This window comes from Necator americanus, chromosome V, assembly GCF_031761385.1.
Source record: "Necator americanus strain Aroian chromosome V, whole genome shotgun sequence".
Lineage (NCBI taxonomy): Eukaryota > Metazoa > Nematoda > Chromadorea > Rhabditida > Ancylostomatidae > Necator > Necator americanus.
This window is the reverse complement of record NC_087375.1, coordinates 15,157,659-15,182,983: the sequence shown is the minus strand read 5'-3', so window position 1 is coordinate 15,182,983 and position 25,325 is coordinate 15,157,659. Positions and strand designations below refer to the sequence as shown.

Sequence of the window (25,325 nt, the reverse complement as noted above, 5' to 3'; positions counted from 1 at the left end):
TAAGTGTTCGGACCTCATAATTTTTATTTCATGAATATATCTTCCTCGAAGCATATGTCTATTAACCACTTCTAGTCGAATTTTCTTCCTCGTTGCCTACATTTCTCCTCACTTTGTTAATAGGGTTTTTTTTTCGCTTGGGCAGTGCATGCAGTCTGAGGTGACCCAATGACACATTTTTAGCTTTCATTCCCAAATGGTTGTCCCCTTTCGGCGATGTGTCCTGCTATTAAACAACTACATGCACATTCTTCCAGGTGATGTTGATATTGCTACTTTTCCTTCCGACCACTTTCGGAGGAGTGTGCTACCAGTGTGCTTCTGAACTTGCACTAATTGTAAGTTTTCAGTTCGCTCACGTTTGCAGTGCAGTTATGAACTTTCATGTCCGCATTTACAGAATTGGTCTCGCTACGGTCTACCATACGCGTACGGTGATGCAATGATAGCAGATGATGCATGTCTGGATGACGAACTAGTTTCAGGTCATGTACCATGTGGTGCTCCTTGTATGACTATAAACATAACCGCCATTGGAGGAAAGTACGATGGAAAAGTTATAGGTGAGCACTGAATTTTACGGCATTCATAAATTTGTCAAGAATGAAGATACGGGACAGTTCCTCTCTGATCCTCTGTTTAGAATTAGCCATAGCGTCATTTTTCGAGTTCTAGGGAGTTTCCTCTGAAATCCCTCAAAGAGAAGGAGAGTACTTATGCGAGGTCGTGCATGAGACCTTCTTTGAGAAAGCACACTCGTCGGGATTTTACTGGTTAGTGGATTAAGTCGGAATTCGCATGCCGGGGAAAGTGTTGCTGGTTAACATTAGAAGAGAACATGGGATGTGTAGCAAAATGCGTTCAACCGAGTGAGCGCCACACGTCTGGCGCAAAATACTCTTTCTCTGGTTGACGCCTCCTTCCAAGAATCGAAAGCGCATCGCGCTTTCATGGGCGACTTACTCTCCTCTGATTGTTTATAGATCTGATTGATTGACTGATTGATCATATAATTGCAACAATCTAGTCAAAATATTCCTTCAGTGCTCCCACCACAAACAGTCAAAAACAAATGTCGAATGAATGACTTCTTTCTTGACTAATGTTTCTTTTTAAAATATTTTTTTTTATCGGACTATGTTTGCCTTTAGATGTTAGATGATGAGATCTTACGGAAGAATTTGCTGACTTGCGAGGAATCCTCTCACTTCTCTGACTTTTTTGCTTTGGTGAAATGTGAACCTCGAAAGTGGTGAAGTGATTCTTGTTTAGATTCCATCGAAGATATTTAAAAGAAAATTGAGTGCAGCACTTGTTTCTCATGGGTCATCGTTGTCAGCAACAGTTGGTTGCGGTGCCTCATTTGTGTTTTGCAAACGAACTTGGAATATGCGCCTGTAGTAGACACAAATGTGGTCTCGCCGGCCTCATTTCGCCGCCATTTTCCGTCATTTCCATGTAAATTTGGACGAGCGAAACTGTATCATTGGAGGACAACATCCATTAATTCAATTAGAGCTATACTGGTAGCTATATTGATAAAAATGTGGAGGAAACAGAATATTCATACAATAAATCTGGCCAATCTGGTGACTGTTCTGACACTTATAGCTCTACCGAAAATAAAAATTTCATCATTCATTTCATATTTTATTTTGATTAGATTTTATTATTTTAATGACTGACTTTGACATTGTTTTTGTTTTCTTTCATTTATCTTCCAGTGAGAATTCCAGGAGTAGTTCGTGATTGCCAGACTTATTTCCGCAGTCCCAAGTCTTTGCCTGAGGGCACTACGCAACTGTGTCGCCATAGCGAACGAACTACGCTAAGGAATCAGCGGTACGTCCTTCCTTAGTATGTGGTTCGCTTAGCAATTGAATGGTTTTAGGATAAATATGACTTTTTGCTACTGTCAAGGATCTCTTTGCAATGGAAAAGGTTCAACGCATTTGCGAAGGGCGCCTCATAGAAGGCAACCTTCTCGCCGAGATCCGTCCTTGGCTAGTCAGAGTTACTCCATCGAGTTTCTGTTAGCATTCATTGTTTGGGCGTTGAGTTGAACTTCGAAAGCAGAAAACCTCTAAAATTCGCCAGTGTCAAACTCGTCTCAGATTTAATCGTTCGTGGCGAAACAGCAAAAAAAAAAAATTCACATATGGGGTAACTGAATATTCTGAGTCCGGTGGAACACTTCCTCAAGGAAGACATTGATTCAAATTTTTTCTTTCTCAGATTCTTTACATTTGGTTTATCTTTAATTTTGAGCCTATATTGATGATAATTAATGGAGAAAACGAATAGCACTTGACGAAATGTTTGGAAAAGAAGGATGTTGCTACAGCTTTAAAATTTTACAAGTCGAAATCACAAATTTGTTCGCTGCTGATGTGCACAGATATTCTGTGCACATCAGCAGCGAACAAATTGAGTGAATGCAGCGGAGACTGGAAATATTGGATCCAAGTTGCTTCCCCAATTTCGAGAACAGTCAAACTTTCAGTTGATTTTGAACTGTCTTCCCGAAATGGTTTTCTTCTCTCAGTTGGTGAAAAGTACTCACTTTGCAGCTGCAGCAATAATTTTTTCGTCTCCACAAACAAATTTATTTGACGATGAACAGCTGCATGACGCGCACGTTTCATGCACTGGATATGGACTTATTGCGTACCATTATTGTTATTATCAACCACAAATTCACACCAAAAGCTTTTTTCTGTTGGAAAATCGTTCATCTACTGATTCATCCACAGATAGTACTTGTTTCGTTTCGTTGTTGCTTTTTTGTCCCACATTGGATTTCTTCAAGACATCACCGCGGACTCAGCCTTCTAATGTTGTCTTCTCTGCCGGTGTTATTTTATACATATAAATGTATATGCTGCTTTCATCAATGTGGCCTATCGTTGTGGTTTATGTTGAGTACGAGTAGAATAATATGTATAACTATCCGAGGTGCAAGAATTGTACATAATAGATTTGCTTCAGCGAGAAGTGCACTTAAATATAAGCGCATCCGCACCAATTTTGCCATAAAAATGGTTTTCCTAAAATAAATTTGTTCATTGTTGAAATACAAAGTCACAAGTAATTGCTATGATCCTACATAACCAGAATGTTAGGTGTTCTTATAGTTGTGCTTGAGATTAGGAGCACGAAGCTTTGTACTCTGATCTCGGGTATGAAGGTAAGCATAGCTCATCAAGATGTAGCTGTACTGCGTACGGTGCAATAAAGTTATAAGATTGTTTTTCCTGTCTGTGTACATCCGTGAAAATATCCTTCATTTGTAAATGTATGTACAGAATCCAAGTGAAATTCTGGGTATCAATGAGAATCACTTCGCCGAAATAAGGTTTTGAAAAGACCTTGCAACTTGATCACAGTAAAGAACGTCGTCGTATGACGGCAATGGGGAGGCACGTGCTGCTTCGAAGTAGTCTGAAAGCATTTTCTTTTGCTAACACAATTATGACAGTAACAGTGACAGTCCGCTTAAATGACAGAATGATAGACAGAAGAATAGGTCTACAGTTGCTCCGTTATAATTAAAACAGCATACCAGGAATCTGACGTGGTGAGAGAAACTACGGAAAAAGCTAGAAGCGGGGTTGTAGATTTTGGGATCCGGACGGTTCCGCTCATCTCTCCCCAAAGTTAGAAACGGTGTGGAAGATGCAGAAGGTGTGGAAGACCCTTGTGCACGCCTCTACCCAAATCCGATCGGTCGAAGGTCAATGTTGTCTTCTCGCCGAAATGTTCAAGTGAAACCAATGAATAGTCTGCTGAAGGTGCCGAAACATGCACATAGAGGAGCGTTCTAAAGCACTCCGTAATTCACGACGACTAGGGAGAGATGGACGGAACCACCCCGAAACTGCAAACTCATCTCTAGCTTTTCCCGGCGATCCCTCACCACGTCAGATTCATGGTATGCTGCCTTTAATGCACAGAACAATGTCCAGGGGAACAAAAAAACCGTTGAGTTCCGCCAAAAATCCCTGGAATTTACATGGATGCTCATTTATTGTGGAGATCATTTGTTCTCGAGCCTTGCTTTGAAATTCCGCAGAAATTCCCTTCTGATAGATTTTCTCAGTAATTCTATGTCCAGTTTGAAAAAAAACCGTTCGAAAAAAATTGAAAACTTCTCGGAACTTTATTTAACATGTGGGGACAATTCTTTCAGCGAAGTTAAGTCTACTTTGCTGCAAGTTCAGTGCAATAATCTTTTTGGTTTTAACTCGTGGAGACTCGAGAGTTCACTTCTGTCACTCAAAACAACAGGAAGAAATCATCAAACCTACTCCGGAAGACCAAGGATCACTCCAAAACCTTGTTCTGTTAAAAATTACTGTTCACAGTTCACGTCAGACAGAAACTGTCTAGTCATTCGAGTAAATTGGATAAAATTACGTGTAGACATTGGAAAAATTAATCGAAACCCGATGAGGATTCGCCGTCTTGTTTGAGTCATATTTGTATTTTCCTACTGGTTTGAGTTCAATTTCGTGGAGAAAGAACTCGAAAAGTACGAGTGTGATGTTGATGGCCATGTCGAACGCGTCTTCCTCATCTCCACACCTTGCTTTTTCAATCACAAAGAAGAGAACGACTTTTTCAATTCTCAACGGAAACAATTTTCAATAATGTATAACAAAAAGAAGGAAAAACAATCGCCCTCGCCATTGTCAGCAGATCGTAAAAAATCGTGAGCATCATTCTGCCCGGAATGGTGCTATCTTTCAATTGCTATTGCCGATTAAAGTTTTCTTTAAGAAAAATTATTTCTAGAGGGGGAGAAGAGAAAACTCACCAGGAGGTTCTTGATCGCATTGATAAATGAATTGCGGAATTGGTGGAGGGATCAGAACTGCAAAAAAAAGAGATTAGATAATACTGGTAATGGTTTTAGTGCACTGGTTGATCAAAAAAGTTATGATTTAAAAAAACCATTGCTTCTGCTTATTCGCAATAAGCATTCTGAAATTTGAAAAAAAATTATTCATAGATTCCCAAAGTATCAGAAAAATCAGATTTTTTTTTAAAGAAAATTTGATTGTCATTTCTAAAATCCTTCCATACTATGCGATGAGAACGTAGGATTTGAAAGTCCGAATAAACAAGGTCTGGGGAAATGTCGAACCAGTTTGGAACGTTGGGCGAACGGTTTCATGCCAAAAAACTATTTGATGTCTTTTCGTTAATTTTTTTAGAAAAGATATTTTTTCAATATTCCCAGTAAAGTTTAACTGTTTTTTTTACTGTGATTCGCAACTCGGAAAATTTCGTAGTAAATATCGTTTCCAATATTAAGTTGCTCGAAAAATGAGGCTAAGGTGTAGAGCGAACTCGCGGGACAACAAAAAGCGTCATAAGCTCACCGGCCACGTCACAACTGTCGCGAGTCTTCGTGCCGCTGTACAAGTGGTCATTTCTGTCAAGTCGGTAACTGTGTTTGCATACAAGGTAGAGTAGGTAGGAGACCAAGAAGAAGACACTTGACAGCACAAAAAAAGAGCAAATAGTCAGAGTACTCAGTGTGGATGTCATTCTATGTGGAGTGTTCTGGAGTGGCGCTTTGAGCCGATTTTATCTCGGCTCTCATCAGCTTCCGGTCTAACTGATCACACTCTGACGCAAACCACTTAGTTGTATGAATGATTAAAATATACGGATTATCCTCCGATTCGTGAAAATAGCAACTTTCAGACTTTGTTTGTTTGAAATCAAGTGAGCAGTTGAAGACAACACATCAAAAAATTGACGATGTTTGGATCTCACCACGAAAAAGCGATGTAGATCACGAGGATGAACACAATACCTTATTGTCCTGAGAAATGAGCTTGTCGATCAAACTCTCCTACGAGGCACCTAACAACCCACCACGCATGCAATACTTCGTAGGCGCGATTCAGGATTCAGCGCACAAATGCATTAAAAGCAGCATATCATGAGGTCGTGAGTGTTGGGGTCTTCGGTGAATAGATACAGATAGGGATGTAGTTTGCAAATATGACACCACAACCGCTGAACTCTTAACATTGTTTCTCCCGCTCGCTGGCACAAGTTAAGCCCGTTAGTGGTTAGTTCGCAAGTTTAGAACGTCACTAGGTGCCGCCAAAAGCGCTTCAAATATCCTTTTTCAGGGCAGCTGGGGAACTGAGCATGATCGCCACCACATTCGTGGTCTACACCCTTATCCATAACCTTTTGTGTAGAGATCCTAGTTTCACAATTTCATGGTATCCGGTCCTTAACGACAACGTGTCGAGCCCAATGACACGATCAAAGTTGATCCTTCTAACAAATGCTACATATTCAGTACTTTATCGCTGCTTGGAACTGCTATGTAGCTATAGCTCATGATTCGTGATGGATTTTTTTTGGATGGACATGAAGTGCTCCTATTTTCCTCCAAAGGTCGAAAATGTAAAACCCTTGTTATTTAAAACTTATCAGTGTATCATTTGATTGTTGTACGCCACTTATTTTACCTGACTTAATAAATATAGCGTAAGTATGTATACATAAAACTCGAAGAACCGTAACTTCCCGTAAAAAAAAAAACATAAACTACTCATATTATTTCAAAGGCAGAGATTTCACTAATTTCGCTCTTCCTCAATTCCAAACAGGGGCGATCAGAGGGATATTCGTTTGTGTGAGGCTTTTCAGGTCTCCTGATTATGTAGAAGTCTTACTTTCAGAACATCAAGATAAGGGGAGATTTTGCAGGAACTCTTGAAGTTCATAAATCAGAAATAAGCCGTGTCGTCAGTGTGGATAAGTCGTTTTTTCGCTGGAAACGAAGTAAGAACACGTCAACGACAATGTTGAGAAGGATTATCCAAATGTTCGGTGGTCAAACAAATCCTAATCCACAAGCAAAACATGATCATCAATGGGTTGACTTCGAAAAAAAAAGTATTAGCTTCGAATACAACAAATCCGGCAAGATATCTACTTTTTGCTGTTATGTATTCCTGGTTGACTGCAGAAGAGTCTACAGCACTCTGTTTTGTCTCTGATGTGTGAAGCAGGGGTGGATATTCATAATTGTTTATTGCTCCCACATTACTGAATAGCATCCGGCAACCAGTATGTGACTCAGCACACAGTAACGTTCTACTGACGATTGAGTTGAGGAAAATACGATGGATTGTTGATCAGAACCAGTTTGGTGGATACCACCATACAGTGTTCAGCAGAAAACTATTAGTGAGAAACCAGATGCAATCCGAAGTCCAAATGTGGGGTGTTTCATGGTAAATTTTGCTAAACGAAATAAAATGATAAAATATTACAGTTAATCGTTCGCGCCAGAAATTTGTCAATATTCTGTTTATTATTGGTACAGAGGTGATCACTAATCTAAGGGATTGATGTAGGGCAGTGGTAAGAAGTCACATCTACATTTACACGACCTATGGGATGTGCTACCCAAGGTGGAGCAACCGGAGCAACCCTTTCATCTTTCACGAAGCGATAAGTTGGTACCGGCCTAGCCTGGGAGCATAAATACACTGAGCTCACGCATAAGTTGGAACTGGCAAATCATCGGATATGCCTCAAATGGGTTCAGACATGAGTATGCTTCTGAAATGAAGTAGAAGGAGTGTTGCTATATTTGTCCTAAATGGATCGATTTAGCATTTCATCGTTTGAAGGCATCACCCCACGAATCTGAGGTGCTACGGATTTCAGGTGGAGTATTCGTATACGTTATCGTAGATTATGGAGAGGTGGGTGATTCCGTCCATTTCTTCCTAATTGCCGTAAAAAACGGCCCGGAAGATGCGGCGCGTGCACACTGGCGCGCTCCAATCGAATTCCTTGTAGAAAATAGCTCGCCGGAACACTCGACGCCGCATTTTCCGGGCTGTTTTTTTAAGGGAATCGGGAAGAAATGGACGGAATCACCCCTACCTCCATAGTCTACGATACCGTATACGAATATATCACCTGAAATCCGTACCACCTCACATTCGTGGGGTGATGCCTTTAATTCAACCAAGAATAGAGAACATTTATTTTTACGGCATCTGAATTGGCTCTCTGATAACCTTGGTTCTGACGTTCTTATTTATCAGCAGCTCACTAGAATGAAGCATAAACAAACATCAGGATTATTTCTGGCTAATTTAAAAGTCCACATTCCACAAAAAAAAAAGTTCACAGAACTACGAATAGATTGGCAAGCATGAAGTGATTAGGTTAGCGCTAGGAACCTGATGTAGGGTGAGTACCTAGCCAAATACCTTTCTGGGTTCCCCATAAACCATGCCAGATAATGTTAGGCTTTCTCCAGACAGTGTCTTAAATTCTGCAGCCAATGATGAGTTCGCGTGGGTTTCTGCTGGAAGCTATAGTCAAATCGGCCTATATTTCGATGAAGTGTTTCTGGTTTAGAAACTCTACAGCTTTCTATTGACTGTGGCTTCCACAGTTCTGTGGCCGTAACATCTTCAAAACACTCTATTGTGCTCACTCTTTTTATAGCTTAGTGTACGTTTCGTCATCAACTTAGCTTTTCGTCCTAAATGAAGTCGACCTCATCGCCTTGAGCATGTGAACTCGTCATCACAATGCCGCATCAGATGAAACTCAAGGTCTACATATGGTTTTGTCCAACCTATAACTATCTATGAACGGTAACTATGAACGAAATCAAACCAGCTCCAAAGTGCGAATGGAATTTACTGGAAAAACTACAATCGATCTGGAATTTCATCTGAAGAGCCATTATGATGACGAGTTCACATGCTCAATGCGATGAGGTCGACCTCGTTTAGGACGAGAAGCTGAGTTGATGACGACAAGTATACTAAGCATGTGATAATGCTGTGTTTGACATCAAAACAGGGAAAGCAGCGAAACAGTGACGTCTACTGATGTGTTACTCGGTCCTTTTTAAAAACAACTGACAGTCAAAATACAGGCCGTGGCTTTAACGATTTTGTGAAATTGGATGGTGTTCTGGTATACGCTAAGCACCAGAAAAAAACGCCTATCAGCATTTATTGCTGTGGAATTGTATATAAATAGCGTGTTTCAGTCCTTTTACTTGTACATAGGTTACCAACAGTGAGTTACTCTCTTTAAACAGCTTGCCCTAAGCAATCAACGGAAAGAATCGAAATCGTTGTGCTCTCGATATGGTCTAAGCAGTAGCACTGTGGCAATGATACCGACAAGTCACCGTGAATGTGGTGTAGCTAGTGTAGATCAGTACGCGTTGATGCACATGGAGGATCAAACCCCAAAGAGATCTCCTTTTCTTTTCTATTCTGTTTTGTTTGAATTCCTGGATCCTTCCGAAATGTCACTAGACCTTTGCGCGTCACAACTCCGCGAACATACAGTAAGATAGTGGCGACTGTGGTGAGAGGAGCATTCTCGTTAGATTGTATGTAACGATCTCAGAGCACTGCCGTGTACCGTGGAGAGGTTCTGCTAGGCGAACACAAATTGATTGCTCGTTTGCCGCTTGCACAGAGCAGCCTTTGGTTTAGTGTTTCAAAAGATTTAAATTTCTTCTAGATAAAGGGTATGAGAGGACGTGTTACAAATGTCCTTACTTTCAGGCTCAGGATACGCAGAAACGTTAGTTGCGAGCAAAGCCAGTTCATAATTTTGGTCTCTGCTTCACATACGTGATGAGCAAGTGCATGATCAGGTGATCGAATGCTAACATTTCTGGAAAATATCTACGGTTTATTTCATGCTTTATTTTGTAGCATTAATGTACTGCAAAGCAGATTTACCTTTATTTTTGCATAAATTTTCCAAAATCACAACTCGAAGAATATAAGTTCAAGATTTTAAAGCTCTGAGTCTTCACGAAGACTCAGAGCGCTCTTAAACTTCTGCTCTTAAACTTGCACATCTCCGCGTCTGCTTCAATGTGTCGAAGAAGATTATGACGCAAACTTTCTAATGCTGGCTAAAAAACGATTCCTAAGCCGATCGCGTTGTTTTCGAGTCAAGATGGACGTCTTCCGGAGTAGTTGTGGGATCCAGCAACTGCATATCCGCTAGAGCTAATTCTATTACGAACTCTACGCTTGACTGAAGACTCGTGGCAGCGCAATTATGTAGTGAGTACCTTCTTCCTGTTTTTGCAAGCTTATGAACATCCGAAAACTATCTCTTGCATCGGACTACGTCTTTCTTGCATTCTTCTTGCGCTTTCCATCGCTTTCTACAAACCTTTTTCATGTGTGTGTTCATGTATACATATTTGTTATGTTTATTTCGTAAATTACAGTTCAGCATAACACGACAAAAAAGAACGTACTATAGCAAAGAAACAAAAAACATTATTCCTGCTACAAACCCGTTGTAAGTGGCGGCCGAAAATAGGAACCAACAAATGTGCGAGCGATGGTTAGCTGGTAATAGCAGTTAGAGACAGAGAATGTAACAGCACTTTCGAAGCAGGAACAATGTTGAAGGAACTGAGCATACATAGGCTGAAAGAGGAACTAGATAAGGAGGAAAGGAAAAAAAAATTGCAAGAGAGGCAAAGAATAAAATTGCGAGGAAAGATGGGAGAATTGATGGGAAAGATGGGAGCTCATCATTCATCATCATTTAAAGAAAATAGAAAAGGCATGGAGGTGTGAAAACACTTTCTGGTGGTTTTCTACCACGAATTCAAAACAAAATATGTCCGGAAAACAACGAGGGTGATTGCATGAGTTCATATGTTGTTTATATGATTTCCTGTGTGCAGTGTGGTGACGAATACGTAGAAGAAACAGCTAGGCCACTATGTATTCGAACCAAAGAACACCTGCACGGCAAAAGGAAATCATGTGACTCCACTGCATTGGGTGGCCATAGGGTGCGGCGTCATAACGGAGAAGATTTTGAAGATAAAATTTTGGCGCACGAACCTGGTATTGCGGCGCGCAAGGCTCTGGAGGATTTTTGGATCCACTCCAAGGGCCCAAAGATGAATAGCAAAGACGAATGCTTCTGCATTACGCGGGAACTATATAAGGCCCTATATAAGGCCCTATATAAGGCCGATATTTGATTGCGCTAGTCACCTCACAACAGCTATCTAGCAGTGTCAGCTGATCGTAAGGTACGATGTTATCTTCTACTGGTAGCTATGAGGCCCAACAGTAAACGTAGGATTTTCTTTGTTGGGCGGATAAGGCGTTTGATCGGATTAATCACGTTCGACTTCACCCTTTCAGACTCTGAAGAAGGCGATATTGCCGAAACGTTAGCCAGGAGTAAAGGATTGTAACAACCTCGTGTTTGACTCAGTTAAAGAAATCAGTTATTGAATTCAGAACAGTTATCATCGATAAAACTTCATTTCGTATTCAGAAATGTCCGCAGTTTTAAGAATGTACGCAGAAATGCTATCTGATTTCCTACTACGAGTGCTGCATTACATAAAAAACTCTGAACTAGAAATTGATTGTGCTTTTGTGTGGTCCTGACTCTACCACAAATGTTGCAAAAAGGACGAATGAAATGCTATTAATATATTACAGCGCATGAATTATTTAGAATTAAGTGAACAGCACTTGTACACTGTCAAAAATAGAGATCTTGAAATAGAGATCGTTGTGTGTGCACTCGCCTAAAAATAGCGTATACGGGGACAGAACGGGTTCGGATGAATATGTAGGATAATGTTCAGAAACATCATGGGCAGCCACAGTACTATCAATTGAGATACAATAGCCATAATTCGTTTTTTTTTTTGCACCTGCTCAACAACCGATTTGTTCTCACTGTTTGTTTGCAACTCATAAAACTGTTTTACCTTCCTCTCGACGGTCCACTCCTAAAATTCAGAACCCGTCTCGCATATGCCATCTTTGTGCTGTTACTTGTCCAGGGTGACGACTCAGCTTATATTGATTCTCATTTTTTAAGTCCAGGGGAGGGACACAGGCATTTGGCGATGTCATAAGAGTAGCGTTCATAAAAACATGAACACAATACGGAACAATTAGTCGACCTCTGTGTAGTAAAAGCTAACTTTTCGACTAAGAAAATCCATGTTGTATAGACGGGCATCAGTGCAAAACTCATTAATTTAGTTTGATTAATATAATTTAGTTAATGGCCCTGAGAAGATACAAGGTTGAGGAATTAGTCGTGCGCATTTTCTTTTCGTTGTTAAAAATCTCATTCATAAAATGTGTTTTCGAAGTTCTATATCACTTCAAGATGTTCTAACATCAACTCTTTAATTTTATTAATTTGTGGTTTTTTAGATGATTAATGGGAAGCCAGACGAAAAAAAAACAAAGCATTTCTAAAATCACTTGTTCTTTGCATTTAATCGAAGCCATAGGAGCTGCTGAGATTGATGTTGTGCATGGGGAAGGAGCAATGTTTAAAAACAACACCAGTCGTTTCTTTTTGAGCTTCAAAGTCAAAAGTTTAGCCTCGAAAACTGACCACGCATCGGGTCGACTACATAGTTTTAGCCGATTGTAGGCAAACTTAATTTTTTTGAACCTTTTTTTTCAGAAAAAAAGGGAACTACTGCAAATCAATCAACTATGCCCCTCTATTGCTGTTCCTCCCTTTAGTCTCAACAATTTCCTTTCATTGCTCAGTAGTTTGGTTGATTTGTTCACGTATTCTTAATTATTAGAGCATTTTCCAAGTCTCTTTCTTTTTTTTCAAAATATTCAAAATATTTCGAAATATTCATACCTGTATTGTACGCGGGAAACATTGACTGAGACTACTTTGAAACATTAATTATTATTTTAATATAATATTAAATATTTCAAAATAGTCTCAATCGATGTTTCCTGCGCACAATACAGGTATGAAAAGTAGTTTCGGCGGTCTTATCAGCTCCATTAAATGCAAGAAATTGAGGGAGTCAAAAATGCTCCATTGAAACTCCAGATCTGAAAAGACAAAAACCAATCAAATTATATTACTAAAATTTGATTGATTTTTGTCCTAGACACCTGCTAGAGGGGAAGATTTCCCATCGAATGATGTGCAACACGTTAGAAATACTATTTTTACATGTACACTTAACTCTCACATAAAAAAAAACACTCACGACTTGCTTCTCAACTCCATACGGTTGTCTTTCGGCGCTCACCGGCAATAGCAGAGATCATGGGGAAGCCGATACCACACCGTGAAAGAAAGAATTGAAAGTAAAATGCTAAAAAAAAAAGAAAAGTACGTAAGATTATACAACTTCACAGAGATCACAAAGATGGTTATAAAGCTTCTGGGACTTTCTGAATTCGTAGTCGCATTTCAGCGATTTAAAAAAATTAACCTACTAATTTTGGCTTGATATCATTACATTGCAGTACATAATACAAGTACAATCACAGTAGCACAAAAAGTAAAGAAACTTTACGAAGTAGCTCCGGAACAAATGTTCCCCTCACAGCAACTCCCAGTTACGCTGCCAGACAGAGCGACGTAAGAGCGGACTTTTCTCAAAAGCAGGGAAATTCCTGTAAGCGGAGTATTCTGCGAGCTTGCATAAGCTTGAAGGAGTGTTCTGGCTTGGGAAATAGTTTGTCTTAGTGATGATCCAAGTTCTGCAGTAATCACTCCTCCACTTTTGTCACAATCGATGGCCAACGGGTAGCTTACGAATGCATTTTCCATTGAGTAGAGTTTTGGCTTAATTGGGACCTTCCAAAATTTCAATGACTTCATATTTACTATATATATTATTATATTTATTTCATATTTAGTCCATACATTTGTTCCGGAGCTACATCATAACTTTTCTTTACTTTTTGTGCTGCTGTGATTGTACTTGTACTAACCTATTATTTTTCCTCACATTTCACGAATGTCATTCCGAAATTATTCAAAAATGGGATAAAATCACTCCTTGTTAATCCTATCACTAATAATTTGAGCAAATACTCGCGATAACAACAACATTTCTTCCTGCAACGGTTTTTTTTTTTTGCTAAATTCAGCGACACTAGAAAGGAAGTGAGTTCTTCCTGATGCTAAAAATTGTTGTAAAACTATAGTAGGGTCAAAATGACATGAAGAACGGTGCAATTGCGTACGTGGCTTCTCTCAAGGAGCGGTGGAGCGTAGCGGTTAGGAGCGTACTGAAAGCCTTGCCGGCACCATCCGCCTCTGTTCTGCTGCCTTTACCGTGCTGTTTCGAGCGCGCACGTAAATACACAGTGCTTTATGTCGTTTTGACCCGACTATATCCATTGTTTGCCCAAAACACCAATTGATCCCTGTTCAACATTTGGGTATAAAGTCTTTCATAATCAGGAATATTCTCTAAATTATTGCAACATTTAAGATATGCACTAACTTCTTCAGGTAGCGGAAGTTTACAAAGAGCTGCTACAAAAATCAGCAACTATGTACTACATCTGTGAACACGCCAAACTCAGAAATATTGAGAAAGTTTTCTGCTTAGTAGAAAAATGTTAAGGTTGATGCAGAAGAGAACATTTCAATTTCAGCACCCGAATGTCATTCTCTATGCACAACAGTTACAACGCCTGTGAGCAGGACTTTTACAGAGGTAAGCAACATACGTTACAGTAGTTGATGTTTCTCCAATTCACTCCCTTGAGATCGACTCTTAAAACGTCTCTGCTCTTAAATCGTAAAGAATTAGGAATTCCTTATCCGATCTTAATCTCATTGCAACCTGAGATGTGAATGGTCACTAAGCGTAGAAGCTTCTTGTGTCTGCAAATATAAGAGGACGAAGGATAAAGTGAACAGCGTTGATCAACCCCTTCCAGGTGAGCTAGCTCCGACCTCCGAACTTCTCGAGTTTTTCTTCAATCCAGAATCGTCTGCAGTTTATGAATAGATGCCCAGCCTAGGCAACTACTGGATGATAGTAAAGGAATCCAGATTCTTTCACTTACCATCTTTATCATCCAGCAGGAGTCTGGTATTGATTTATCGACTCCAGGGAGATGAGAGGATTAGTTAGATTTAGGGTGTCTTCGAACCTTTGGCCGTGCGGTAGAAGGAACCGAACTTCTTATCGACTGCCCACCACCCACTCTTCCCGAGCATACTGCTTCTTGAAGATTTATTGCATCGGCATTGGCATCTTCAGGAAGCAGATTAAAACAAACGTCACTTGTAATAATGTTTCGTATCTTACTCTAGTCCCGTGCTAAGTCAGGAACGTCGAACACAAGCCAATGATAAAAGACAATATTACGCTCATACACACTGTGACTACTGCTTCAACAGTTTCGACAAAGAAGTTGAAAAAAAATTGATGAGACCAAAGTTGTTGCGCAAAATGTTTGTCGTCTCCGTAAATAGCGCTCTTACAAGCGTTTCTGCTCCTGGATTCAGTGTTTACCTTTCATAAAATTCAGTTTGAATTTCTTGTACGAGAAATAGAAACGAGACTTTTCTACTGAGTACATACTGTGAGATCTGGAAGTCTCACTTTCTGTCCTTGTGTCCTCAATAAATTATTCTTTAAGCTGGCGTTGATTTCAGTGTGTAAATTTAGTAGGTAGGAAGGTTTTTGAAGGGTGGAGGATGTTGATAGCAGCTCAAGGACCACTAATGTTAAAGGTATCACTCCACGAATTTGAGATGGTACGGATTTCAGGTGGAGTATTCGTATACGGCATAGTAGATTATGAGGAGGAGAGTGATTCCGTTCATTTCTTCCTAATTGCCGTAAAAAACGGCTTCGGGCGTTCTGGCGCACTTTTTTTACAGGGAGTTCGATTGGAGCGCGCCAGCCCTGTGCGGCCCGCATCTTCCGGGCCGTTTTTTACGGCAATTAGGAAGAAATGGATGGAATTACCCTCCTCTCCATAATCTACTTTCCCTTATAAGGATATTCCACCTGAAATCTGCACCACCTCAGATTCGTGGGGTGACGCCTTTAAGTTACCTAGTATCATTTTCAAAAAAACATGTGCATGTTGTTCTTAATTACACTACCTGAACTTAAGCTACACATTAGCGATGCCGTTTTTGAAAATCAAAGAAGACGTCTGAAAATGTTGTTGTGGTAGAACTACCTGTGCAGTAATCAGTTATTCTACCATATTCGTCATATATGCTTAGCCGTACCAGACTTTCTCGTTTTATTTCTCTAGGAAAAATACGAAAATGCGATGATTCCCTCTCTTTTCTTTCTTTCCACACTTATAGTCGTAATTGAAAAATACCTTCTATTTTCGAAGATTTGCTTAAGCGGGCATTAGTAATACTCGCATTTGCCCTGATATCGCGCAAGGGTTGCCCAGTGGTTTGTTTTCTCGCGAAAAACTTGAGGAGCATCATATCTTTCTTTGAAGGACTTCGTGAAGAATTCCGACCATAGACTCGGCAGCGTTCCGGTGTTCAATGTCGCTCGTTACTCGTTTGACATCGTGGTACCCAGTCACTCACAGGTCCAGCGACTGTTGTTGAAAAGGCCACGTACCTGCCCCACCTAGTTTTAATTTCTTGGCATATGCGGCAGCATCCCTGATCTCTGATCATTGACTTAGGACTGAACCTCGAATCCCCTTTTTAACATGCATAAGGCGGGATGCTTCTAGCATGGCTCTTCCGATTGAACATTCTATGACACTGGCCGCATTTTCCTCTCCCCTGAAAAGCACTCAGGCATCCGAAGTATTGGTCAAAGTAGGAAGAAGGGCGGCGTTGAGTAAGTGAGCAACCGGATATTCCTTGTATTCTTCACTACATCCTCGATGCTTTTGTACACTCTCCAAAGACACTCGTTTCTTCCTGCACAATTCGAAAGTCAGGTCGTTCATCATCATGTGGATTTTCCGACCTAGATATACATACCTTGGATGTATTTGTTGATTTCAGCGTGAAACATCAGAAGCCTATCCGTTCTTCATGAACATAATCATTTCCACTTTCAGTTGGAGACCGCTCTTTCCGCACAACATCATTCCGCCTTACTGATATTTAATGTTAGCAAAACCATAGGTATGGTATAATAACTCAAGTTTTACCCCCATGTTATTGCATTCCAATCCTCGCATCGCATTCTCGAGAGTGGCACCGAATATATTGGGAGAGAAACTGGGATTATGTCATCTGTCGAACCCCTTTCTTCACTTCGATCATGACATCATTGTAAATAGGGAGTTTTATTCGTGAAGTCTCTATGTAACCTCCTATATAGAAATATCTTTAATTGTCGATTAAGGACGCCTTAGTTGTCCAAGGCATCAATAACCACTTCCGCCTCTACTGAATCTTGTCTTCAAGTCAATGAAAGCGAGCCAGAGCGGACATTTTGTGTTCTCGCGATATTTCTGCGAGTTTTGGGACGGTGTGTATGTTGTTTATTGTGGTGAAACCCTTTCGAAACCATGCTTAATGGAATGATTATTCTTCATCTAATGTTTGTTCAATCCTGTTTAGGATTATTCTTGCAAAGAACTTGTAGATGACAGACAGTAAGCGCTCCGACTTTATTCCGTCAGTATCCGATGGAGCACGACTCTTCACTGATGATGGCATATCGAACTTTGGAAGGGAGGATATCTAGGATGCCATGTCCGTCCTCACTCAAATATTGGTAAGTGGACGTGCGTGTCGAAGAGATCTGAGAAAGGAATGTTAATGACATTCTTCATTCCCTTTCACGATGCTGCAGCTGATCCATACAATTCCGGAGAGCAGCCATTTTTGTTTTACGATCGGCCGAGTTCCGACGGACCTTAGCGAGTGTTTTTATCCACCTCGGCTGCTTCGGCCAATACTGCTACTCTCCTCTCGTTGAGGTCTTCCTATATCACTACTGGGCAAAGCCTCGCGAGTTCGCGCATAAGTTCGTCGTTGCCTGCAGCTCGTGCAGCTCTGTACTGATTTATTGGCTCTAGACATTCTGTAGACAGACGTCTCATGGCGGTTTTAAACTCTTCGCTTTTGTCGTATGGTCCTGAAAATGTCCTAAAAGCCGATCATACTTGTCGTCAAAGTTTTCCATTGCGATATTTTCTTAAAAGCCGACTAGTGATGCGAAGAGCTCCCAGTTAATGACGGTTCTGGGACTTAGCGTTGCCAACATTTTGACTTTCTCTCTTCTCTGTGTGGAAGGAAAATCTCCGTCAAAGGAGTCGATGGTCCCACCCAGCATAGAACTTTGGTACAACAGCGACTTCTATCGACGAAAACCTTTCACTAACGATGTTGTGATCAATTACATTACGGTGCCCAATACCAGGTGTCGATAATGATAATGTCCAGTGCAGAGCGGAGGAATTCTGAAATTTCGAGTTTCCATAGCTGGTATTAGTCGCCATAATAAACTCGGAAACCCCCTCTTCCTGCTCATTCCATTGTAGGCCGTGTGCCCCAATGTGGAGTTCCTTTGGGGTTAACTTCGCCTTCGAAACCAACAACAATAACCTTGTAGAAGACATGATTTTCTCTGTGAATTCCTCTTGTGCCATAGGAGGCTTCGACTTCGTCTTCATCACCTGATGCAACAGCGAAAGTGACAGAGATAGTCAAAGCTGATATTGATCCTCTTCTCGTCCATAAAGATCCCATTCAGGTCTTCAGTTGCCCGAAAGAGCAGATGTTTGTTGGCACATTGATGTTTGGTTGGACACCGTCTCCATCAATTAATCTGCTGTCTGATGTGCCTAAATGCAGTTTTTCTCCAGTTTCATTTAGGGGATGGCGTCGTCTTGTCTCGATCAGTACGATGTCGTCATACTTAATCTTGTTTGCGTTTTGAGATCTTCAGTGGCTGCTTCCGATGCAGGCGTATGCATATTTGTGGAAATCGTCATCTTTGTCCTTTTCTACTTTGGTAGCCTAGATGACTCTTCCAACCCCGTCCTTTCTGGTGTTGTCATTCCTTCAAAAGTCAGAAGACTTCCTCTCATTGTTGATTGTGCGTTAATTTCAAAACACATGAGCAAGTCTCCAGTCCCTCGGATTCCATGGGAAAACGTGGTGTCCTGTCGGATTTCATCGTTGATCGTTGATTTCATCGTTAAACACATCCTCCACGGACTTCTCTCCGTAGAGCCGGATTTTTAGCGAGATTAGGTGGCATGTCCCCAGGTGGCGGATAGGGACTGCTCGCGAACCAAAAGCGACCTCTACCTGCCCAAAGTCTAGACGCAGTGAATTCAGGGGATGAACTCCCCGTTTCTGCTGTGCTAGGTGACTCATAACTTCCATGTATCCCCACACTTCGGTCCGGCCAAAGCCCGGAACGAAGTGACTGCGAGGTGCAAAGGAGGCCGTTTGGAGTCGCCTCCAACAAATTTTCCTTCTGCGTTTCTTCACACAAGGCTCATCCTGAAATTCCCTTCTTTGAAATGAAAAACGTTCCATTTCTCTCCAGTAACGCTTAGGAGAAGAAGTTTAGGAGCCGAAAACTGTTGGTCCATTTTAGTAAAAGTCCGTAGCATTCGTTTGTACAGAGTGAGAAACAAAATTAATGAGACACGACGCTTGACCCCAAAACCTTCCACTAGTAAATTGTCCATTCCGCTCCTAACTGCGACGAGTGGAAGTCATTTAGCATGGTTTCCCCCGCCACAACGATGCCGTAGGGACGATTCATTAAAAGGAGCAGAGGTTTCTGAGACACTTCCTTCAGTCCTTTTTCACTCTTGCCTAGTTGCCTCTTTGCCTAGTGGCACTTCTCTTCAAAGAGGTCCCACAACGTAAAATTAAATGTATTCTTTCTCAGAACATAAAACCACAGCTGTTTACAGTTTTTGCTTCCACTTGGGAGTTTAGTGTGGACCTCAAAAAGTTTTTCTATCCCTATCTTGACCTTTATCTGTTTGCTTGTTTGTTTGGACTCAGTAGCAAATGTGCTTCTCTGGAATCCTCTAGAATTCGTGACAATCTTACACTTCACTATCGAGAAAAATTAGGGATTTGCTGTCACCATCTATGATGATTTCTTTGAAGGTCTGCGTAAGCGTCTTGGAATTTTGGCGGTTTATAGAAAGCTTCCTCTGGAGGACCTCTTTCGTGCTAAAAAGCCTAGAATGCTTACTTGATTCTCCAACTTCAAGCACTCTTCTCTCCTCCACTTTTTTGCTGCTTTGCGAACTCTTATTCCTCGCATAAGAACGCTGATATAGATGAACCGTGCCCACTACTTCTACCACATATGTACAGTAGCCTTTTTGGCACCGCTGTCGTCTTTCACATGTCCACCGCAGCGCTGTCGTCGATGTGCTTCTTTACATTTCTTACACAATCGATTGTAAACTTTATTGGATGACCACTTAAAGAGAAAAATGGGTCATTCCACGTTACACTTCCACAGTGGACTGCTTCGCTATACAGATCCAAACGCCGTCTAAGGGAGTTCTGTGTTCAAAACGTTTAGAAACTCACATTTGTATCTCTTCAGATTTGCAGAAGAAGCATCACATAAGATCAGGATGACGAGTTACAAAAACGTCACTCCTCTGTTGTGAAAACCTGTGGACAGGTGGTGTGCCTACTCCTTTTGCTTCTCATCACATGACGAAGTCATTAACAATGTGACTTCAGGGAGTTTTCGAGCTTAAATTTTGACGAAATGGGACGCCTACGGGGTCAGTTCGTTAAAAGCACGCAGTCCCGTTCGATCTGGCCACTTAAGAAGTAGGGAAAAAAATAATAAATCGACCTAACACCTGGATCGCTGGAACAGCAACCACTGCCACTGCACCAGAAGAGAAGCGATTCTGTATGACAATTGAGTAACAGAGAAGAAAACCTAAGCTTATAACAACAGAATGGTACTTGTGCTACAGAACACACCATTAAATGAAGCAGCACATTGTGACGTCTTGAAGCAATCCTCACTAACCTGCACGACGTCTTTTCTACTGAATGTGATTTTCTGTCATTTTCGTACGGCTAAAAAATTTGCATTTGAGCGAGAAGAAGGCAATTCGTGCATCAAATGGTAATTTTTTTCCAAAAAGAAAGAGATCTCTGATACTGCCACTGTCTAAGACAACAATAAAATGACCTTTATGCTACTTTTACAAGCTGTAGCACATTGGTAAACACTGGTGGAGGCAAGAACAAACGGATAGAGCGTAGAGGACTTGATCAATTACTTTGAGATGCGCGCGAACCTCACCTTTTATAAAATCGCTATTTAAAATGGAAGTTCTTAGCAAGGATCGTTTGAATGTGACAGAACACCATTTTTTTGGTGTCTTTGTGTGTTAGCTTGAATAAAGAACTTTTTGCATGCAACGTTTTTTTGTCCGGATTCGGACGGGGTGCCCTGTACTTCAGTTCAGAATCTTATTTTTTTTTTTTGAATATGCGGGGTGGAAAATGACTACAATGCTAGATGTGCTAGGTTGCTGTTTTTACCTTTCCAAACGAATCTAATAATTCAATTCATCGACTGTGAAGAGATAAAAGATTTTGTTGTCCTTAGGCGGTGTTGAACCATCCACCGCACAGACGCAATGAAATATTACTGCGATGCAGCCGTCTATTGGCAGAGATAGTTTAAGTAAATACAATGCTACAACATTCTGCAGCTGTTTGTTACTTGTACCTATCTACATCTCTCACCTGTGCATGTTTAGCGTAATCATATGATTCAGCTGCATCTATGCACTCTTCTCAACCACTCTCATAGATCCAAAAAGTGACTACCGGTGATTATAACATGTGATCATCATTTTATGTATGAAGAATGTGTACGACACTTACTGACCTACTTACCAAGCGAACTTTCTAGGTTGCATGGGAAAACCGCTCTCTCTGTCAACTGAAACACTCCGTAATGCTAAAAGGAATGGTACTTAGCGAAATCCTCACCAAATGGGCAAGGTTGCAGAGGTACTAACGCTAGAGGACGGTGGCAACTCCATCGACGTCCTGCGTTAGCAATCAAAATAAAGCCAGCATACCAGGAATTTTTTAAATTTTTTTTTCCCCCCCCCCAATTTTTAAAAAAAAAAATTTTTGGTTTTTAAAAAAAAGAAATTTTAAAAAAAGGGTTTTTTTTTTTTTTTTAGTATTAATTAAAATACTCCTTTTTTTTTTTTTTTTTAAATAGGGGGGGGGGGGGATCTCCCTTTCCCCCCCCCCTTCTTTTTTTTTTTTTTTCCCCCCCCCCTTCGAATTCGTGGTGTGTTGCCTCTAATTCAAATCAAATAAGCAGCAGAAGCTGCCTCATCTGCACAATCGGAGATGCGTTACCTTCGTTCTATAACTCGTAAGAGGTCGTTCATCGTTGGGAGAGAGGATTGCCAAAAGTTGTTTTCCATACATGTTTCTGTCGAATCGAGCATAACAACACTCTTAGTCGTGAGCCATCCTTATCTATTCGTGGACAAATCTGAACATCTTCAATGTTGTGAGACGCTATTTTTACTTTTAGCTATTTGGGAGAATAGAAGTGGGCTCGAGGCAACACCTCTGAACTCTAAAATGAAATCGTCACTAGCGTTCTAATCAAGCAGTGTCCTGTTTGGCCACGTGTTGATCATGCTACGTTGTCATCAGCACGTGAGTATGAGGCAAGGAAATCACTTCATTTTAAGTGGAGAAAGAACAGGGTGTGGAATGGAATTCAAATAGTGATTTGTAGCTCCTATCTCCGAATTGAGGGATTAAGTTGTGGAGAAATTGAACTTCTTGTAAAATTCCAACTTTCCTCTTATGCTGGAAGGAGTCGTAACCAAGTTGAAGAGTGCTCAAATTCTTTGAAGATGTTTTTGTCGTTAGATCCTCGAGTTGCTCTTAAATTGCATTCGAAGAACTTATTCTGCATAGATGAATACATTTCTTGGAAACATTTTTCTTGTCGCTAGATTCTCTAGCTGTTCACAAATTGCTTTCTGAACACTTATTCTGCGTGAATGAACGCATTAGAGCACAGTTTTGCACCAGAAGTGAAATATTTATGAAAGGATGAGGATTTTATCTTCCACATTAGTCATACAGAGCTGCCGTAGAAAACCAGTGTTCCAGGGCAGCTCTCTAAAACGAAACGAAACGTTTTGAAACGTTGCACGCGAAACTTTTCGACGTTAGTGAGGTTAATCTGTGACTCTGAAAACTCCTATTCGAAAAGATTTTTTGCAAACTATCAGACAATCGTTCGTATCAAAAGTTTGCCCAAAAGGATTCGCCTTCTTCCACACCTTGCCCAGGTCTTCTCACTTCATTCGTTTTCTTTAATTTAACATCTTTATTTTTTTTTCTAGAGATTTTATCCCATCAAGTAATCTGCGAGATTTTGCCTCTATTTTTGGTGACTATGTGCTAATCAGGTATTGTTCTGACTTCCCTTTCGTCGTCTTTCTACTCTCAGGATTTTTCCTGATTACGTCCAATCGGTCGTTAAAGTAACTGACAAAATAGTAGTTCCTTCACACTCGCTTGCTGAAATCTAAAAAAAAGGCAAAATAAAGCGGTTCTATGACATGTTAAACAAAATTTAATATCTATTTTGCCCCACAGTCTATTTTATGCGGCGATCTCAAATTTTGTGGCTTTTCGACATTTCTGACAACATTTCTATGTATTTTCGTGTTGGCCCTTAGATTGTTGGCGAGAAATGTCCAGCATCTATGGAATTAAGATTCTCCTCAAAGCAATCTATAATTTCTAGTCTTGTGATTCACAAAGTGCACATAAAGGTGCTCGGATTCATTTTCGACGAAGGAGGCGACGGAATCCTTCAAAACTAGAATCGTATCAAGTTTGATGAATTGATCATTAGCTATTTTCTACGGGGAAATAGATGTATCGCGTGATTATTTGAATCTTCTTTGAGAAAGTATCCTGAAACTGTAAATCAGCAGCTTACTTCAAATGAAATCGAGGGTAATATTCAAATGTTTCTTTGCGCGAGTAAGCAGCAAGGAAGGAAATGTGGCAGTTTAATAACCCCACCAACATAGAAAAAAATTAATAAAAAAAAAAAAAATATTTTAATAAATTTTTTTTTTTTAAAAAAAAAATTTTTTTCTCCAACCATTAAACCTAAATGGTCTGGCCCAAATTCAATCCTTTTTACAAAATTCCATTATTTTTCTCCTTTTTGGCAGTGTTAACTAACCATCTAAAAATCAACCATCAGTTTTGAAGCCCTCCCCCAAAGATCCGAAGTTATCACCAGGTTCTTTTTATAACTTGGCAGCTTTGAATCGATTTTTTATTAGCTGTACACAAGATCGTTTATCGACTTTATTGGCTGACATCATGAAAATCGCCCTTTTCCGAGCATGAAATGGGGGAATCGACCCACAAGTTAAGCGATCAAATCTCTGTGCGTCTACACAAATAAGACTCTAAGCCGTTTTTTTGATCACCAACGACTGCAAAAAAATGTTTACTTTAGATTTCAGAAGCCTAAATATGACCACCGACAGATCGTTCGAGAGGGCGAATGGTTCGGTGACACGATTTATTTAGATATATAGATACATGATAGATGAGCAAATAAGATGAACACTGGCCGATGCGTTGTTCTCTGAGTTTCTCTATCGTATGAATGCTTTTTCTAGGCTGAAGAGACGCTTGAGAGGATAGATCTCTAATCTCTTTGATTTCCCAAATTCCCAGACACTGAAGACACCCAAAACGTTATCTGTTAATAAAGAAAGTTCAATAGCAGTTTTAACTACAGCTCAAGCAAACCAATAGAAAAGGCTAAGATATCTCATTGAAATCAATTTTTTTTTTCAAAAACTATCGAATCTTATCACTGGGAGTTCTTTAAAGCCTTGCGTTGTGCAAGTAAAATGTTAATCCTAGTTCTCTTCTTCTCTCTGACGCTAGCTCGATTCTTACGATATCGAGCTAGCGTTTTTTATACATCGTCTGCAAAGAGACGGAGGTTCACGTCTGCACTTGGATTGACGCCTTGCTGTAGAAAGATATCAGCGGACTCTCTCCTTTGACTAATCTTTGCTTCCTTTCAATGTTGCTATGCTTGGTTGTGCTGCGGAGCCTAAATTGAACTTCATGTAAAGCAAAAGTGATCTTGCGCAGAATCGCTGCTGAAATAGGCTTTGATAGAGGGCTAAGACCCAACTCCAAAACTGATTGTGCTTCCTCAGAAGGCCTAAATCCTCCTAGCACTGGAGAAACGTTTGGTGACATGTTTCCGCTACAATTCCGCGTTCAATTCCATTAGAAATAGTCATGAAAAGATGATTGTTCAATGTCGCTTCGTAATCTACTGAAATGTAATCGCTCTTATCTGCAAAATTACCTCCACGTCAAATAAAATAGAATTCCAAAGTCGACTTACCCACTGTTCTCGATGTTTCAAGGCAATGATGTTTTATCGACGGAAACCTTTCTTTTATCATTATGCACTTTTGATCTCTTCTTCAACACACTCAGCTGGCTCA

General features: G+C 40.4%; 2 protein-coding genes across 3 annotated transcripts; one reads left to right on the top strand and one right to left on the bottom strand.

Annotated features, from left to right (window-relative positions):
* Nucleotides 1-260: 260 nt before the first annotated feature.
* RB195_013946 (uncharacterized protein) lies at nt 261-2,063 on the top strand (the record flags this gene model as incomplete). 2 transcript variants are annotated; one of them, XM_064203994.1, is made up of 6 exons in its annotated part: nt 261-338; nt 401-429; nt 486-563; nt 676-773; nt 1,725-1,842; nt 1,892-2,063. In XM_064203994.1, the coding sequence occupies 6 exons, from the start codon at nt 261-263 to the stop codon at nt 2,061-2,063; spliced, it is 573 nt and encodes a 190-aa protein (XP_064059874.1). The 2 variants fall into 2 exon arrangements, with proteins under 2 accessions (XP_064059874.1, XP_064059875.1); XM_064203993.1 differs by lacking the exon at nt 676-773 and having other exon boundaries at nt 401-563; nt 1,737-1,842.
* Nucleotides 2,064-17,750: 15,687 nt separating this feature from the next.
* Nucleotides 17,751-18,440, bottom strand: RB195_013945 (uncharacterized protein; the record flags this gene model as incomplete). Its single annotated transcript, XM_064203992.1, has 3 exons — nt 17,751-17,913; nt 18,094-18,227; nt 18,282-18,440. The coding sequence occupies 3 exons, from the start codon at nt 18,438-18,440 to the stop codon at nt 17,751-17,753; spliced, it is 456 nt and encodes a 151-aa protein (XP_064059873.1).
* Between the last annotated feature and the right edge of the window lie 6,885 nt (nt 18,441-25,325).